General features: G+C 40.4%; 1 protein-coding gene across 1 annotated transcript; it reads left to right on the forward strand.

The window, feature by feature from the left end:
- The first annotated feature begins 163 nt into the window (after positions 1-163).
- LOC139465049 (tRNA-dihydrouridine(47) synthase [NAD(P)(+)]-like) lies at positions 164-17449 on the forward strand. The gene is made up of 12 exons (XM_071246743.1): positions 164-247; positions 1329-1693; positions 3052-3763; positions 4887-4928; positions 6999-7151; positions 8338-8454; positions 9131-9307; positions 10533-10629; positions 12619-12697; positions 13493-13681; positions 15071-15199; positions 16344-17449. Exons 2-12 carry the CDS (start codon positions 1350-1352, stop codon positions 16414-16416), a joined length of 2112 nt encoding a protein of 703 aa, XP_071102844.1. The 5' UTR covers positions 164-247; positions 1329-1349; the 3' UTR covers positions 16417-17449.
- The last annotated feature ends 1021 nt before the right edge of the window (positions 17450-18470 follow it).

Below are 18470 nucleotides of genomic sequence, written 5' to 3' on the forward strand. Positions count from 1 at the left end.
GACAATAAATATTAAAGGTAATATAAATCAACAATAATTTGTTGTGTTATTAGCGGCAAAAGAGAGAGAGATATGACGCGTTATTTATGATAAAGGAAGTAAAAATACTAAAATATAGAAATGGGCCAAAAACAACTAGTGTCGTAACAAGGATGCACGACACTTTTGGATAACAGCATGTTTCGAGTGTCTTTCATCACAGTACAGTACAGATTGTTACAAGGAGGGTTGTCAACAGAATTGTGAGGTAATGTCTGTAACTGTATAATATAATCGCTAGTGATGCTTAGATTGTCGTGGAGTCATTTTCGATTCCTTTCAACACATGACAAGTACTGTGTCAGCTTTGTCACAGTGTGCAAACTGAACAGGTTCATGATTTTGAAAATACAGGAGTTCAATATGACTGTCGTTGCTCTATTAATCAAGACTGCAAGGTATCGGCTCCCGGTTGTTGCCCTCGCTTCGCTACTGATCTGCGTACCTGTTCGATCCTTAGGGTTCATTATCCTTAGTCCTTGTATCCTCTTTAAGACCATTAGTGTTAGGTACCACTTGATCACTGACCAGGTAGACAAGCACTTATTATTTGTGACAGCTCACTGGTAACGTGCTGGCGGGAGCAGTGCACTTTACCGGGCACACCTTTTCAGATCCAATTAGGGCAGTGGGGGCTTGAACGTGCTTCGCAGGTTCGACAGCTTGCTAATTAATTCGTTAATTAGTTGACGCTCTGCCACTGGACCACGAGTGCTATCACATATTTTGTAATCAGTTCTCATTTAACGGGTCATTAGCACCTCTTTAAGTAAACAATGAATTGCGCATGCGCGTGACGTCACACTCAGGGCTCCCATTCATCTTTTCTTGTAGTCACACCCACCATTGATGAACCATTCCCTAAGACCGAAAAGAGGTCTTGAATCATAAAGGCATGTCATTTTCCCTAAGACCGAAAAGGGTCTTGGATCATAAAGGCGTGTCAGTTTCCCTAAGAGTAAGACTGAAAAGGGGTCTTGGATCATAAAGGCGTGTCAGTTTCCCTAAGAGTAAGACCGAAAAGGGGTCTTGGATCATAAAGGCGTGTCAGTTTACCTAAGAGTGAGACTGAAAAGGGGTCTTGGATCATAAAGGCATGTCAGTTTACCTAAGAGTAAGACTGAAAAGGGGTCTTGGATCATAAAGTCGTGTCAGGATCCCTTGATTATGTCATTAAGTGCATGGCAACGTATTGTTTAGAGGCTCGAAAAGAGGTGAGGCTTGAAAACATGTTACCTGGGGATATATATATTATAACATCACTTGCATTTATCATGTTTATATTTTAGAAATCCTGCACACCTGTAAGCATGGAAGAGACGAACTCCACAGACTCTGGTAACCCTACTAGCACAGAGAAACTGGCAGACCCAGGTAAAACAGAGAAACTGGCAGACACTGGTAACACAGAGAAAGTCGCAGACACTGATAACACGGAAAGAAGGAGAGACCCTAGTAACCATGGTAACAGTGAAAAATTAGCAGATCCTGGCAACACAAGTCCAGAACAAGTAACAAGCTCAAAGGTTGATGTGACAACCATGAAGAGGCCAATGGAGGATGAGGGTGGCATACATGACACTCATGTTCAACTCTCCGAGGAACAAATACAGATGAACTTCCGCAAGCCAAACATGGCCTGGATAAAGCCGCAGTAAGGAATCTTTCATTGTTTTTAGTTCACCTGTACCAACAGTACAAGGTGCTCAGCAATGGCATCTATGATTTAGTGCAGCCTGTGTCAAATACTTTTGAGTCTACCAGCCCAAACCTGGCTCTAAGCATCCTTTTCAGTAGAGTTTTATGTTATCATATTGACTATTAATAGCTGAGCTTACAAGACCAAACACAATTTCACTCTCGCTTCAGACTAAAGTATTATGGAAATGAAAAAACCCACCTGTTTTGCTGGATTTAATAATCGACACAAAGCATTACGTAGATGTAAATACGAAATAACAAAAAAGTACTAGTCTGGATTTGCAAGTTTTATCTCAGTGCTCAATACACAATGTACTTTACAGGAGGTAATTTGTAGGCACTTTCAACATTCAAAAATAAAACTAAGTCCAAATTGACATGGCAGAAACAGGCTATAGGCATTATGCAAATTAGCCTGGAAAAAAGTTATCAAAACAACAATAAAAATAAAAGCTATGTGTATGTACATAATAATAATGACATGTAAGTTGTTGTTTCCTCATATGTTACTTTTACGTTCTGATATTTTGACGATGATTCACTATCCCACAATGCCACTCACAAATCACTAACCACTGACAAATCACATGCACGTGGGTTTCAAGCCCCTTTTTTTTAATCTGTCGGCAAGGTGTCATAGGTCATGGACATTGACCTTGATCTACTAACACCTGGTTATGCTCAGTTTCACAATAGTCTGTTTTCTTCATATTTTTACACACTTGTACGTGTAAAAAGACATAAAAACCTTTGATACGCTGTATTTGTGCCAAGGCCCGATTAGTACTAATTGAGTTGTTTGAATATTTATATATTTTGTATATTAACTGCATTTATTTAAAATCTGAGATTGAAAAAACAGGTTTTTCTCTTTTCCGTCAGTACTTTAGTGGCTAAAGTCACAATTCCATTATGTAAAACAGAAATGTAAATACAGAATTGTAGAATATCAATCTTACCCCGTTGTTCATGCCTTGGACCCCCAAAATGTAATACTGAGAGGACCCATGAAGATCGGGGCTAGAATTGGTTTTCAGCAACTCATGCTTGTCAAAAGAGGCGACTATGCTTGTAAGAGGCGACTAATGGGATCACTGGATTATCTGGTCCAGACTCGACTACAAACTGTATTTACAAACTGCCATCATATAGCTGGAAGATTGCTGAGTGAGGCGCTAAACAAACAACCAACCAAATGATACAGAGAGTCCCTGGATGTGAAAATAGATAGACGCAGGTAAATCCCTGCTCTTTGTATGATTAAATGATACTTTGTAGTTACCTTTGTTAATGGAGATTGCTTCTTGTAAGGTACATCCTGCCAAGAGAAAGTCAGGTGGCTTCACACAAGGAATCCGAGCCGCCCCCCAAGAAGCAGAAGACAACCGGCCGCAACCGGAACCGACCTGTTGACCGAGGACCCCCAGCAGCAGAAAAAATCTGTCCGTCTATCATTAGGGAACGAGACTGTGTGTATGGGAGCTCATGCAAATTCTGCCACGATGTTTGCAAATTTATGGCTAATAAACCTCCAGACATTGGTGATAAGTGCTATGTGTTTGAGAAATATGGACGATGCTTACAAAGTGTAGCGTGTAGATATGGCAGTAAGCATATTGATTCAGACTTTAAGAACGTCACCAATAAGGAACTCTATGGTGAAATCTCGAAAAACCCATTGACTATAAACTTCCTTGAGAAAGATGTACAGAAGCTTCTTTGGAAGAAGAAGTATGATTTTAGCACGGCCAATGAAAATGTCAAGAAGGTTCAGGATTGGTATAATCACAGAAAGGCAGCCAATGAGCAGAGAAAAGTCATGGAGGAGAATGGTAAACCGTTAGACGCCAAGGTTTCCTCTGAAACATCAGAGAGTCCCAGTGTTGATGGTACTACCTCGGCAGCTGGGGTAGAGAGTTGGGGTGAGGCTGACCAGAGTGGTCATCCACAAGCAGGTCAGGGACACTTAGGCTGTGTGACTGATGAAGATCTCATAAAACTTCGTCCAGTGGAGAAGAAAAAGGTTTGGACAAATTTTGAAAGTTTCATTTTTACATTGCTGGCATCTCTTAAGGAGGTAACCATGACAACATGTATAATTGTCAGTATGATGATACAAAGACTGATTTGCATGGTCTGTTAACTTGAGGCAGGGTTTTAGATCTTATCATTTTCTTGGATGCTGACTGGTTATCATTAAAAATGTCCTGAGAATATTTTTCAAATATGGTAATGATTAAGTTGATAATGAAGAATGTTGATAAGATCATTAAAATGCCCGAATACCATTTGTCCCTTACAAAATCTGTGTTCAGATAACCGTTACCATTAACAAATATGTTTGTAACAAGAACCAACCAATGAAGTTTGGTTGTTGCCATGGTTTCAATGTATGACCTGTCCCTAATGTCTCAGAACAAACTGAAGGTTTTACTCAAATTTCGACCTGTGTTTGAGATTTGAACTCAGCTGAGTTTTTAACCCAGTCTTGTCAACAAGGTCAAGTTTTATTAAATTTTAGAAAAATTCAAACTGAGGTTTGTTTCAAGAGATATCAGCGCCTGTCTAAGTTTGTGCCATGCTCATGCTTTCCATCACTGGTTTGCCTAGCTCGCTAGCGTTAATTTCAAGATTTACAGTATATGATGACGGTCTGTAAATAATCAAGTCTGGACCAGACAATCTAGTGATTAACATCATGAGCTTTGATCTATGCGATTGGGATACAATGACATGCATCAAGCAAGTCATCAAGACTGACCACATGATCCCATTAGTTGCCTCTTACGACAAGCATAGTCGTCTCTTACGGCAAGCTTGTGTTGCTGAAGACCTATTCTCTACCCAGATCCTCTGAGCTAAAGATGGATGTACATAAATAAGTACTGCTATGTAATCAGCTAAGCATGTTTGCAGTCCCCAAAGAAGATTCAGGTTAGAATTGGTCCTCAGCAACCCATGCTTGTTGTCAGAGGCGACTAGCGGGGTCGGGTGGTCAGGCTCGCTAACTTGGTTTATACATGTTATTTTGTCCCAGTTGCGTAGCTTGATCTGGTGCAGACCCCATTATTTGCAGATAGCTGTCATTCACCTGGAATATTGCTAAGTGACAAGAAAGAACTTATTGATGTGTGTTATGTTGACAGTTAGACCTGCAAGGCAAGCTTTACCTGGCTCCACTGACAACTGTAAGTACAAAACGCAGGCTGCTTCTACTATTTAGTCACCATTCCTCTTTATCCATATTCCCTGTTATAAGCAAGTCCTAAATATAAAAGTTCATGTAAGCTTGTTAATGGCATATTTATATTGAGTTGTACCTAACTTAATGTACCCATGCCTTGGGTAATGTCAGACAACATTTTTAGCGGTTACCATGTTTTGGGGATCTAACCACCATAGCCAAAACCACATGAGAAATATAATGAATTTTTTTCAAATTAATTATTAATCGCCTCTCACAGTTCCTCATTTTATGGATTAGAGATATTAAAAAATACCGCTACAAAAATAATTTAAAATACAGGGATCTGTTATCATCATAACTATATTTTGTAGTTATTATTGTTCAAATGCATTGTAGCATGTTTTAGTATGCTGAGTGTCCAGCACTTTAAATAGTATTTGGATGTTTTCCCCATTACACCAACCAAACCAAACTGCATGCCAAAATAAAAATTAAATGATTAATATATTTCTATTTTGACTGGCCCAAGCTAATTGGTTAAGGCTGTACACCATTAAGTCTTAAAAGTGTATCTGTTGTCTTCTTTCTGTATCAGACCGCCTCTGTGGTCTGGTGGTAGAGCGTCCGCCCGGAGAGCGGAAGGTTCGGGGTTTGATCCCCGGCCGCGTCATACCAAAAGACGTTAAAAGATGGTACTTGTTGTTACCCTGTCTGGCACTCGATATTAAGGGGCTAAAACAAGGACTGGTCGGCTCGGAGCCAGTATACTGTGTCTGAGTGGGGTATTCATGTTAAACTGCAGCATGGTATCTCAGTGAGCTATCCCTATAAATCGGCATCAGTCCGGACTAGTACAAGCAGCCACACAAACACACACACGTACATGCACGTCGCTATATAAGTGCATTAATCTTGGACGCGACGTTAAACCCCATTTCACCTCACCTCACCTTCTTTCTGTATCATGCTGTATGGCAAGAAGCTGTTGTGTAAGACAAGAAGCTGAGACAATGAGCTATGTGTCGGCCTCATGTTCAGTGTGGAACATGATCCACTTGTAAACACATGAGGAGCTGGGTTAGAATAGGTCTTCAGCAAACCATGCTTGTCGTGAGAGGCGACTAACAGGAGCGGGAGGTGAGGCTTGGTGACTTGGTTGATGCATGTCATTGATCCCGATTGTGTAGATCGATGTTTATGATGTCAATCACTTGGTTTTCTGCTCCAGACTTGATTATTTACAGACTACCTTCATATAGCTGGAATATTGCAGAGTGTGGTGTTGATCATTTTGAACAGTATACAAAGAAACAAACACACAGTGGGTAGTCAAATATGCTCATGGTACTCAAAGGCCAATCCATGGTCAGGAAGCCGCTCCACAAAGCGATATTACTGCTACGACTTTCGCAATCCTTATGTTAAAGTGTGGGAGTTATGATCATCTTAGAGCTATGATTGCTTTTGGAACAGGGCCCTAGTCTTTTGATCTGATATGGTACCACTCTGTGTGAAGATGTGAGGACACCTCCATAGGACGCCTTCAGGTGAACTTTCGAATCAGCCAATAAGTACATGACAATGATGTATGTCCTATATTATACACCTCCATAGGACGTCTTCAGGTGAACTTTCCAATCAGCCAATCAGTACATGACGATGATGTATGTCCTATATTATACACCTCCATAGGACATCTTCAGGTGAACTTTCCAATCAGCCAATTAGTACATGACAATGATGTATGTCCTATATAATACACCTCCGTAGGACGTCTTCAGGTGAACTTTCCAATCAGCCAATCAGTACATGACGATGATGTATGTCCTATATTATACACCTCCATAGGACGTCTTCAGGTGAACTTTCCAATCAGCCAATCAGTACATGACGATGATGTATGTCCTATATTATACACCTCCATAGGACGTCTTCAGGTGAACTTTCCAATCAGCCAATCAGTACATGACGATGATGTATGTCCTATATTATACACCTCCATAGGACGTCTTCAGGTGAACTTTCCAATCAGCCAATCAGTACATGACGATGATGTATGTGTGTGCTCTAGGTGGGCAACCTGCCGTTCCGGCGTGTGTGCAAGGGTTTGGGTGCAGACGTCACCTGCAGTGAGATGGCCGTGGCCACCAAGCTGCTCCAAGCCAACCAGTCCGAGTGGGCGCTACTTAAACGGCATCGGTCGGAAGACCTGTTTGGTGTCCAGGTCAGTATTGATGGCAGCACTTCTTGTTGAGGTCTGCTTGTATGTTGTGTTTTGTGTCAAACTGTCATGAATCGGGACTCCTTTATCGACATGTTTTAAAGTCAATTTATCATTAATATGAAGCAGTGCACCCAGGAGTCCTAGACTGAAAAATTCTTTTTTATGATATTTCATTAAGATTGATTAGCAGCTGTTTTCCTGTAAATATTTTCATTTCAGAGACTAGATGGTAGTCTAATTCTTTGCCTTAACAGACCCACTCAATCTCAGTGCTTGTCAGGATGTGGGGGTTGCAGTGTAGGAATGTGTGACTTGGCTCTGACCTGGTGGCTAGGTCGTGGCTTGTTTAAAGTCACTGCTTTTTCCTGATCCAGATTTGATAATTTCTATGCTGCCTGCTAAAGCTGAAATCTCCCTCTCACAACTTTAGATATCAAATGTATCATAAACCTAAACTAGTGATCAGTTTGCAGTTCCTCACCACCTGATGTGCAGCCAGCTGATACACTTTGTGAAGGGATGCAGATCAGCATGATCAATACTGAAAGCTAACATTCTGGGTTGGAATCCTCGTTTGTGCTGGCTATGGTTCTTGGTTTGTCAGCGCCATACCTGTGCTTGTGAGACCTGCATCATTTCTGGCTTTTGTCCCACATTAAACTGACACGCTGTGAGATAACTGGAATAATGTTCAAAGCGATGTTAAACCAAACTCATTCACTAAGAATTTGTATTGTTAAGGCTTAAAAAAAAATAGTCTTGGTTATCAGGCACTGCCCGCATCATCATAAAGTTTGCCGCACTTTTCGTTTTTATTTCCATTTTTTTTTTAAATAATTAAAAATCCTCTCATACTTCAAGACCAAAGGTGGTCAAATACTGTATTCCAGTATTTTACTATCAAGGAATACATATGTGTAGGGAAGCCCTTTCCCAGGTTGATTGTACACAATTGTTTATTGATTATACAACTGTTTATTGGTTACATACTAGTTGAACAACCCCCCCAAAAAGAAAAAAGACACCGCCCACCCGTCCGCACTATATTTTCAAAAAACATTGCCTGAGAACCAATTCTTTTATTTTTTTAAGCCTCAGTTTAGGATTATAATACACTTTTAAATAATGTTGAGGAGATGCCACATCTTAATGTGTCCTGTGTCAGCTTCCACTGTTGGTGTTGCAGCTGTGTGGTTCCTACCCCGACACCATGACCCGCTGTGCCCAGCTGCTGGCCGAGGTCACCACCATCGACTTCGTGGACATCAACTGTGGCTGCCCCATTGATATGGTTTATAAAAGAGTAAGGATCTTAATCTTAAATGACCATGGGAAGTGTTGAGGAAATGTTTCTCATAGTTATGCTCTTCACTAAGACATGCTGTGTCCATGGTGTAAAATGTCTTTAATATTTTAGGGTGGTCAATAACGATTTTAGTTTCTCATGTTGTTTTTCATATGGTTGGTATTAGTGTTTCTTCATGTGAGTGGTGTTTGTTGTACTGTCAGAATGACAGCACAACAGGGATGGAGGAGGGGGTATAAGTAAGAATATTCAGGTATGAGTCAGTGTTGTCCAGTTGAGATGTCAGCTCTATGAGACCATATCCACAGCATTCCACCCAAAAGCCTTCCTGAAATGTCACATACACTACATGTTGTCCCTTATTAATCATTTTACTTTAACAAACAAGTCAACATGTTACCATGGTGGGAAATGTGCATACAAAATGTTGTCAGACCTGAAAAAAGGGGGTGTCCCCCCATCTGGATCTGCCACTGGGCTACAGACTCAATATATCTGTCTTACTCACTATCATACTTACTTACTCACTATCATACTTACTTACTCACTATCTTACTTACTTACTCACTATCTTACTTACTTACTCACTATCTTACTCTTGCTCTCTCTGTCTAACTTGCTTATCCCTCCGCCCCCTAAAACCAAACTCACTCCTTCACTCGTTGTTGGGCAGGGGGAAGGTTCAGCGTTGATGTCCAAGCCCAACAAGCTGGAGCAGATTGTGAAGAGCATGACGACGGTGCTGGACGTGCCCCTCACACTGAAGATGAGGACTGGCATCTCGTCAGACAAGGACATCGCTCACAACCTTATCCCCAGACTGCGGGACTGGGGTGTATCGGAAGTCACGGTCAGTAACTGTTCCCATTTGTCTTTTAACAATATTGTAGTGACTAATGTTTTAAATAAAATTTTGATTGATCTGAATTGAATATGTTTAAATCTGTTAGTTAGCTGAAGACATTTTGTTTGATACCATACAGCATTGGACATGTTTTCTAAAAACAAATAGAGGTGACGTGCCATCTGATCATGCTGATTAGTTCTAGGATCAAACATAAATGTTTATAGACATTTGTGAGTACCTGTAACCCATCTTCCTGAGGCAAGGGAGTTAACTGACTGTAAAATTCCAGTTTCCACCCTAGCCAACCCTCAGTCGTAGTGCCACCAGTGGCTATTAAAAGTTATGTCCCTTCTTTGTCCCTCCTATTGAATAATGAGATTGAACCTCTCATACCACTTGCATTTGCTTCAAACAAAATGTCAGCACCCAGTCTTACCTCACATCAAATCACGGGCATCAAATCACCTGAGCACTTCAATTAAAAGCATGAAAGATTTGAAAAATATCTATTGACACCCATTGATGGTACACGCCCTACAAATCCTGCAATTAACCCAAATCTGCATGGCAGGAACCATGTTGTTTTTGAACCGTCAGTTGATTTGTCACATGATTTTGATTGGACTATGCATTGAGTTATTAGTCCAGCCAAGATATAACTCCATAATTCCAGCCTGTTTCGCCAAGGGTGGAAACTGGACTTTTACATTCAGTTAACTCCCAGGCCTCTGGTAGACCTGTAACCTGATATCTCAGTTCCAAATTGTTCATTATGTGTTATAAAGTGGGTATGTATTTAGTTCATGTTTAAAGTAATAAACTTGCTGCAGATAGTGTGCTGTGTTTGCAAACAAAGAATTTTTTACATATTGTTTACGTTTCTCTTGCTTTATGGTGTTCATGGACCCCATCAATGTATTATGACTCCTATATTTACATCCTGAAACCATAAACTGGAACTAAGACTTTAATTGAAGTTCCCAGCAGCATTGTATTGTGACAGTTGTTCAAAGAATACAACAGCTGTTTATTTTCAAACATTGAAAGTGACTGAAAAAAAAGAAGAATTATTGTTATTGAAACACTCATAAAATATCCCCAAGCACCCCACTTAACACTTCAAAATGAAATGCTGTTGTTCATGATAAATGTATTTGAAAATAAAACAACCAGTGTGCGTTGTTATGTTGGCTGGTATTTAGTGATAACAACCCTGTTCCTTGTCTAGCTCCACGGCCGGTCACGGGAACAGCGCTACACACGTCTCGCAGACTGGGACTACATCGACCGATGTGCTCAGCTGGCGGCACCTATGCCTGTGTTTGGTGAGTAGGGAGTGATGATGTTCTACCTGCAACAGCTGTTACAGCTATGTCATGGTGACCTGTACATAAACCAGTGGTGGATAACATGAGAAACAACTCCTCTCGGAGCAAGATGACTCAGCCCAATCTCATTAAAATCAGATCTTAGTTCTTGCTACCCCTAAACAAAGATCTGAGGACATCCCATAATGGGTCATGTCAGACTTTTGTGAACTTTGACGGACAAATCGAATGACTGACAAGAAGTTGACATTACCCAATCAGAAGACACCTTTCTTGTGCTGTACGGCACTAGTTTCAAATTTTCGATTAACCACTTAATTACTTAAGCCAGTAACTGTCATTTGGAATATCCTGTGTTAATCCCCCCCAGCATATAATGTGGGGGTATATAGCGATCAGCCAGTCTGTCCGTCCGTCCGTCCGTCCGTCCGTCCGTAAGTCCGTAATCATTTCCTTTTCCGGGGCAGAATTCGAATACCATTCAGTGTATTTGATCGAAACTTGGCAAATCTATCAGGCACATACTGAAGTGGTGCCTTTTGATATTTTGGGATTTTTCTCATTTTTTTTTTTAAAAAATTTTTATGGAATGAAGTTGGACATAGACTCGATTGGGGATAGGGTTCGTTTCCGGGGCAGAATTCGAAAACCATTTAGTGTATTTGATCGAAACTTGGCAAATCTATCAGGCACATACTTAAGTGGTGCCTTTTGATATTTTGGGATTTTTCTCATTTATATTTTTTTAAAAAGTTTTATGAAATGAAGTTGCACATAGACTCGATTGGGGATGGGGTTCGTTTCCGGGGCAGAATTCGAAAACCATTCAGTTTATTTGATTGAAACTTGGCAAATCTATCAGGCACATACTGAAGTGGTGCCTTTTGATATTTTGGGATTTTTCTCATTTTTAATTTTTTTAAAAATTTTATGAAATGAAGTTGGACATAGACTCGATTGGGGATGGGGTTCGTTTCCGAGGCAGTATTCGAAAACCATTCGGTGTATTTGATTGAAACTTGGCAAAGCTATCAGGCACATACTGAAGTGGTGCATTTTGATATTTTGGGATTTTTCTAATTTTTATTTTTCTAAATTTTTATGGAATGAAGTTGGACCTAGACTCCATTGGGGAACGGGTTTGTTTCCGGGCCAGAATTCGAAAACCATTCAGAGGGTAAACAATGTATGCTTCTTAAAGAACATTCAACTGTTGACTCATTACATACAGTATTGCACATTTACTAGCTGTTACTTTACAGACAGCTGCCGGGGGGATATGTCATCTTTCTGATGACTCTTGTTTTGATGATGCATGATTAGTAAACATCCCAACAGTCACTTTCCTGATCTGGTAAGCGAGGCTCTGATTGGTCAGATGAAAGGTTGTACTGACTTGATCCATAAGGGGATGTCCTCCGATCTTTGTTGAGCGAGAACTAAGATCTGATTTTAATTAGATTGCAATAGATCACACATTGAAACCATCTGATTCTCTTATTCCACCCACATGCCAGTTATAGGGCCATATTTGGCCCTGGTGTCCCAGACAGGCAATAAACTTTATTATTATACCTGACAGGAAAGTCTCTCAATCACATCTGGTACATGTAGGGATGGAGAATGGACAGCCAATGGCCTGGGGTTTGATCCCTGGATGCGTCTATTATAGAAATGCTACAAAATACCTCAGTGTCATACACTTAACCATGGCCAGTGTGCATGTCTGTGTGCATGTTTGTTTTTTTGTTGTTTAATGCTGCACTCAGCAATATTCCACCTGTGTGATGGTGGCCTGTTAATAATGAGACTGGACCAGTGATTGACATCATGAACATCAATCCACATAATGTGGAATATGAGGTTATCAGATCACAGAGTCTGACCACCCGATCTATTAGCCGCATCTAGCTATGAGCATCAGTTGCTGGGGACCAGAATACCCCTGGGGCGTATATATTACTGAAATGGTTGTCTGTGTTGTAGGGAATGGAGATGTCCTGTCCTATGAAGAGTACTACCAGCACTTGGATACCACAGCTGTAGGGGGGATCATGTTAGCCAGGTGAGAGGAGTGAGTGAGTGAGTGAGTTTGGTTTAATGCCACTTTACGTTGTATGTCATCTACATCACGGCGTGTCGGTTTGAGGTGGGATGAAAACCTGGTGATACAGATTTTAGACATTTACCAGTTTGGTGAAACCCATGAAAACACAATCAGGGCAAATATCAGTTTTGAACCCATGATCATAGGTTTCTGGCATGCCCAAGGGACACAACTCTGCACAGCAAAATGTGCCAAACTGAGACGCCCTTGCCTCCTTACAAAATAGCACATGCTCTATGTTCTGTGAAAAATCACTGGAAGCTTGAGATGTAACCCTCACCATGATGACTGATTCTATTCATAGCGCGAGCTTCACTGGTTCTAAACAGCATGTGACTGTGTTCTCATATCAATGTTAGTGCTAAAAATTGTTTAACATTCCTGAATAACAATTATTCTTGTTTCATACTGCCAACCTGATTTCACAAACCCCTGCAAACACTGAAGAGTCTATCTTTATTTTCATGTGTTTTTTTTTACCACTGACCCAACAAGCCTACGTTTTTTCGATAAACCAAATGATAAAAATGGAGGGTCTTGTATGATATTGTGGGATTTTACAATGGCGTGTGAGTTTCCATCGATTTCATATGAAGAGCCAATTTACATGTGCCCTGAGATGATAAAACTGAAAATGTATTAACTCCTGAACTGCTTGTTTTAACGTGTTAAAATCAGTCTCACAATACTTTTTATGTCAAACGAACATGACAGTATCATGTAATAACTTGATCCCGTGCTTGTCATTGGCAGAGGAGCTTTGATCAAGCCGTGGATCTTCACCGAGATCAAGGAACGGCGTCACTGGGACATTGCAGCAACAGAGAGGCTGGATATTCTCAAGGATTTTGTCAACTTTGGCTTGGAGCACTGGGGGTCTGACCAGCAAGGTGTTGAGACTGTCAGAAAGTTTCTCTTGGAACAACTGTCTTTCTCATACAGGTACAGCTCACACACGAACATGGCCTTACCTATATGTAATTGCAAGTCATCCATTGATATCGTCCACAGTTTTCATATTGTGAGCACATCAGCACTGAACGCATGGCACGTTGTCTGTCTTTTAAGTATTGAACTTGCAATTACTTTGGCAAAAACATACTTGCTATCAGTTAGGTTATATTTTATATGTTGTTTAACGCAGCAATCAGCAATATTGCAGCTATAGGACAGCGGTCTGTAAATAATTGAGACTGGACCAGACAATCCAGTGCTTGACATAATGAACATCGATCCACGTAATTGGGATCAATGACATGCTTCAACCAAGTCAGCGAGCCTGACCCCCCAATCCTGTTAGTCACCTCTTACGACAAGCATAATCACTTTTAACTTATGTTATAACATAGTTGCTACAGTAGTGACACACGCAGGTGTATATACTTGGTATACTTGGTATACTTGGGCAAGTGGCTTTGCACACCCTGTACACCCAGCAGTAAATGGGTACCAGGTAGGAAGAGATGGCAAATTGGCTGTTAACCTTCTGGTGCCTCACCGGCAGCTTGAGTTGAATACTCCCCAGGGAGCTGAGAATGATTGTTGAGTGCATATTGATCCATTGACAAGGTAATAGTTAAGTGCACTTTGAGAAAATCCTATTATGGATGGAATACAGCGCCTAACAAATGCACTTCCTTGTTATTATTTGATTGGCTGACTCTGCTGGTTCTACCTGACTCACTCACTGGTTCTCTTGTTCATAAATAAACGTAGTCCAGAATGGCCGTAATTAACTGCAACAAAATTGTGTATATGGTGCATGTGCATGTTCACGTAAGATGTTGGTCTAGATAGATGAAGACAGATGTCAATATAACTTGTGCTGTAAGGGGCAACTACCCGGTATGCTTGTCATCAGACTTGCTGACTTGGTTGATGCCTGTCATCGTATCCCAACTGCGTAGATCCATGCTCATGATGTCAATCACTGGATTATCTGGTCTTTTATTTATTGATCGCCGTTATATAGCTCGAATATTGCTGCGTGTGTCGTTAAACAATAAACAAACAATACAGTTTGTTTAGGATCTTATAATTTGTCTGCTTTGTTGTCAACTTACAAAGCAGTGTCATACTCACTCACTCCCTAATAAAATATCCCAAAATGGAATCATACATACCTTAATTGTGTTAACATGGTTTATATCATGTATATATAGTTAAAATAGGTGAATACTGAACTTATATACTTTGTGTGGATCTGGATCATATCGATAAGCAGGTTTTAGGAAATTTAAGTAGGTAGGAAAGTTTTAGCTTTCTTGGAAACAGTGTTTAACTCAATACTACATTGGTTATGACACATGTGGTATTATTTGTTGGTTGTAGATACATCCCAGTGGGCCTCCTTGAGCGACTTCCACAGAGGGTGAATGAACGCCCACCTTGCTACAAAGGTCGTAATGACCTAGAAACTCTGTTATCCAGCCCAGACTGTTCTGATTGGATCAAGATAAGGTGAGTCGAGTCATGTAACCAAAGTAACAGTGAACTGGTCGTCACTGAAACAACTCCTCAAGGCTGTAATCTCCTGGCATCTTTTCAGGCATTCAAAATTGACATGCTTGATAGGTAAATACACCATGGAGACCCAGGCTTGATCGACAGAACATTATTTCTTAATTCAACCGCTATATAGCATAAGAGGCTATTCATTTGGATGGAGAGGTCAGGCTTGACAGATTATGACACTGATTATAATACTAACCACTGGTTTGTGTAGCCTGGACTCAATTATCAACATGCTGCTGTGATAGTGCTGGAATATTGCTGACTGGCAATTTCAAAACAATGAAATACATATCATATTATTTATTTTCAGAGTTAAGAACATGATATAGCTTTATTTTGTGACAAGGTAGATAAGAGGGTAAAGTAGGTTTGTCAAAACAGCAGACTGATGAGAACAGGATGGTTGACAATGTGGGTGTAAAATATTGTATGTTATTGTGTCCCAGTGGCATAGGTTGTCAGACAGTTGACAGAGTTGTCTGTTCTAGGCTTGATTATTACAGGTCGTTACGAAGCTGGAATATTATTAAGTGTTAACTGATTTTAAAAGTCCTGTTTCCACCCTTGTCAAACTAGGCTGGTGTTATGGAGTTACATTTTGGCTGTACTAACCATGCTAACGAGAATATGCATAGTCCAATCACAATCGCGCGATGAAATCAAAATCCAGTTCGTAAAATGCCATGCAGATTTCAGTCAATTGCAAGATTTACAAAGCATGTGCACTGCCAAATCATTCTCAACAGATATGTTTTTAATCAAGGTGCTTGCGTGATTGGATGCACTCCGCGATGTAAGACACAATATAGATCTTCATTATCGATCAGATCAACTTGACTGCACATCGCCATTTGTTTGCAAATGCAAGTGATACGAGAGGTGGAATCTGATTGGTCCTTAGGAGAGGCATAGAAGGGACATAACTGGTGGCACTACGATCGAACCCAGGAATTCCATCCTAGTTTGGCAAACTGTACTTTTAAAGTCAGTTAACTCTCTAGCCTCGGGAAGATAGAATATTATATATGCAGAGTTAAACCACATTCATGCATTCCTTCATTTTGTAAAGGGTTGTCTTCCTGACTTGCAGTGAGATGCTCTTGGGTCCAACACCAGCTCAGTTCAGCTTTCTGCCGAAGCACAGAGCCAACTCCTACCAGTGATGGAGGACTACTCACTGCTCAGAGCTGCACGTAAAGGATGTGATGCTTGATCAGGTGGACTGGATTACAGGCAGCAGTAACTCAAGTCCAGCTGATTGCACTTGAATGTCAGTTTGGTGTGAGGCTTTGTGTGCCCCAGCTGACCAGGCCAACTGAGCTGAAGATCGGGTAGCTGTTCCTGCAATACTACATGGCATTCATATAAATCTTTTACAGAATATTTGAGCCTTGCCGGACAAGATGGACTTAGTAGAGAATATGCAAGCCTCTCCAAGAGATAAGTAGAGAATATCTGAGCCTCTTCAGGCAAAAGAAAAGTAGATAATATAACAGCCTCTTCAGGCATAAGATAAGAAGAGAATATGTCAGCCTCTTCAGGCAAAAGAAATAAAGAGAATATGTCAGCCTATTCAGGCAAAAGAAAAGAAGAGAATATCTGAGCCTCTCCAGGCAAAAGAAAAGTAGAGAATATAACAGCCTCTTCAGGCATAAGATAAGAAAAGAATATGTCAGCCTCTTCAGGCAAAAGAAAAAAAGAATATGTGAGCCTCTTCAGGCAAAAGAAATGAAGAGAATATGTCAGGCTCTTCAGGCAAAAGATAAGTAGAGTATACAGCAGCATCTTCAGGCATAAGATAAGAAGAGAATATATCGGCCTCTTCAGGCAAAAGAAAAGTAGAGAATATCATGAATATAGCAGCCTCTTTAGTCATAAGAAAAGAAGAGAATATGTGGGCCTCTCCAGGATAAATTAGGTGGAAAATATGTGAGTATACAGATGAACTAGGTACAGTTATGGAAGCCTCATATGGTTACATGAATCCAAACTTAACAGAGAACATCATTGGAGAAGAAGTAGAAAGTCTCATTGAACAATGCAATATGGTATAGCGGTAGTTCAGGTTCAGAATGGCTCATTGATTATCAGACAAACAAGTGACTCGGCACACCAGCACCACTGGTTTATGTTATCATATAGTGGTTTTCCACCACGTATATAAGCATGTCTACATGCTGGCATACTTAGTGAATAATTAAATATATCCTGTTTTCTGAATTATTGTTGTTGTCTTTGCCTTATAGGAAGAAGCAGCAACACTGGCAAGGGAGACTAAACTCAAGACTATCTTAGCACTGATTGTCCATAGCTATGATCTCCTTACATGTGAACACACTGCATATTTAGCTCACTTGGCAAAATAGCCTCTGTAAATAGCTTGGCTGAAACCACTGGACCAATGGATCCGATGGCATCAGTGACATGTATGACCTATGTGACGACAGTGGCATTAAATCAAGGGGCTTGATTCTGCTTCTCACTTAGCCACCACGGTTTTCAGCCTCTTCTTGTAACCGCTGAATGAGTGAACCGAAACCACCAGAAGATGTCCAGCACCATGACTGGACCAGGAATTGTTTGTGTTGTTTACATTAAATTTAAAACAACTTACAAAAACAAATAATAATGAATATTCTTCAGGGAAAACAAGGTCTAGGTAACTCAAACATTGATATGAAGTGCAACACATTTGGTTTCAGATTTGTATTCATACCAGTAAATTATCAACTTTAAAGAATGAACGCTTTCTTCAAGAAACTTTTTCAGAGAGGTAAACTTAAGGGGTGTTAATTACTCTTGTAATTCCTGGTTACAACAGGTCCCCAGCAATCTCTGCTGGTCGTACGAGGCTACCAGACAGGTGCTGAGACTCGGTGGCTTGGTTGAAAGCAGCCTTTGTATGCAGTAGGTCGTTGCTCACAAAATCGATCGCTGGATTGTCTAGTTCAGACTCGATTATTTACTGACCACTGTCATATAGCTGGACTGTTGCTTTGTGCCACGTTTCACAACAAACACATTTTGGAGTTTGCATTAGAATCTAAATACCAACACGTCCCAATGATCCATGACTGATTCTACTCCTCGTAAAATCACTGTAGGAGATGTTTTAGAGCAAAAATACCACAAGAGCAACTTTCATCAATTCCTTGAATGGTTAGTAAAATGTATATTACCCAGTAATTTATTAGAACTATAATCGTGTGCCTGATGC

Source organism: Haliotis cracherodii, unplaced genomic scaffold, assembly GCF_022045235.1.
Source record: "Haliotis cracherodii isolate W230 unplaced genomic scaffold, xgHalCrac1.p SCAF_17, whole genome shotgun sequence".
In the NCBI taxonomy this organism is placed as follows: domain Eukaryota; kingdom Metazoa; phylum Mollusca; class Gastropoda; order Lepetellida; family Haliotidae; genus Haliotis; species Haliotis cracherodii.

What these genes read in the sequence shown, in the direction of transcription:
- LOC139465049 (XM_071246743.1), top strand. Translation starts at nt 1,350, where the DNA reads ATGGAAGAGACGAACTCCACAGACTCTGGTAACCCTACTAGCACAGAG. An exon ending in ATGGCCTGGATAAAGCCGCA is followed by an intron (nt 1,694 to 3,051) that starts GTAAGGAATCTT and finishes GCTTCTTGTAAG; the next exon opens with GTACATCCTGCCAAGAGAAA. An exon ending in TCTGATTGGATCAAGATAAG is followed by an intron (nt 15,200 to 16,343) that starts GTGAGTCGAGTC and finishes CCTGACTTGCAG; the next exon opens with TGAGATGCTCTTGGGTCCAA.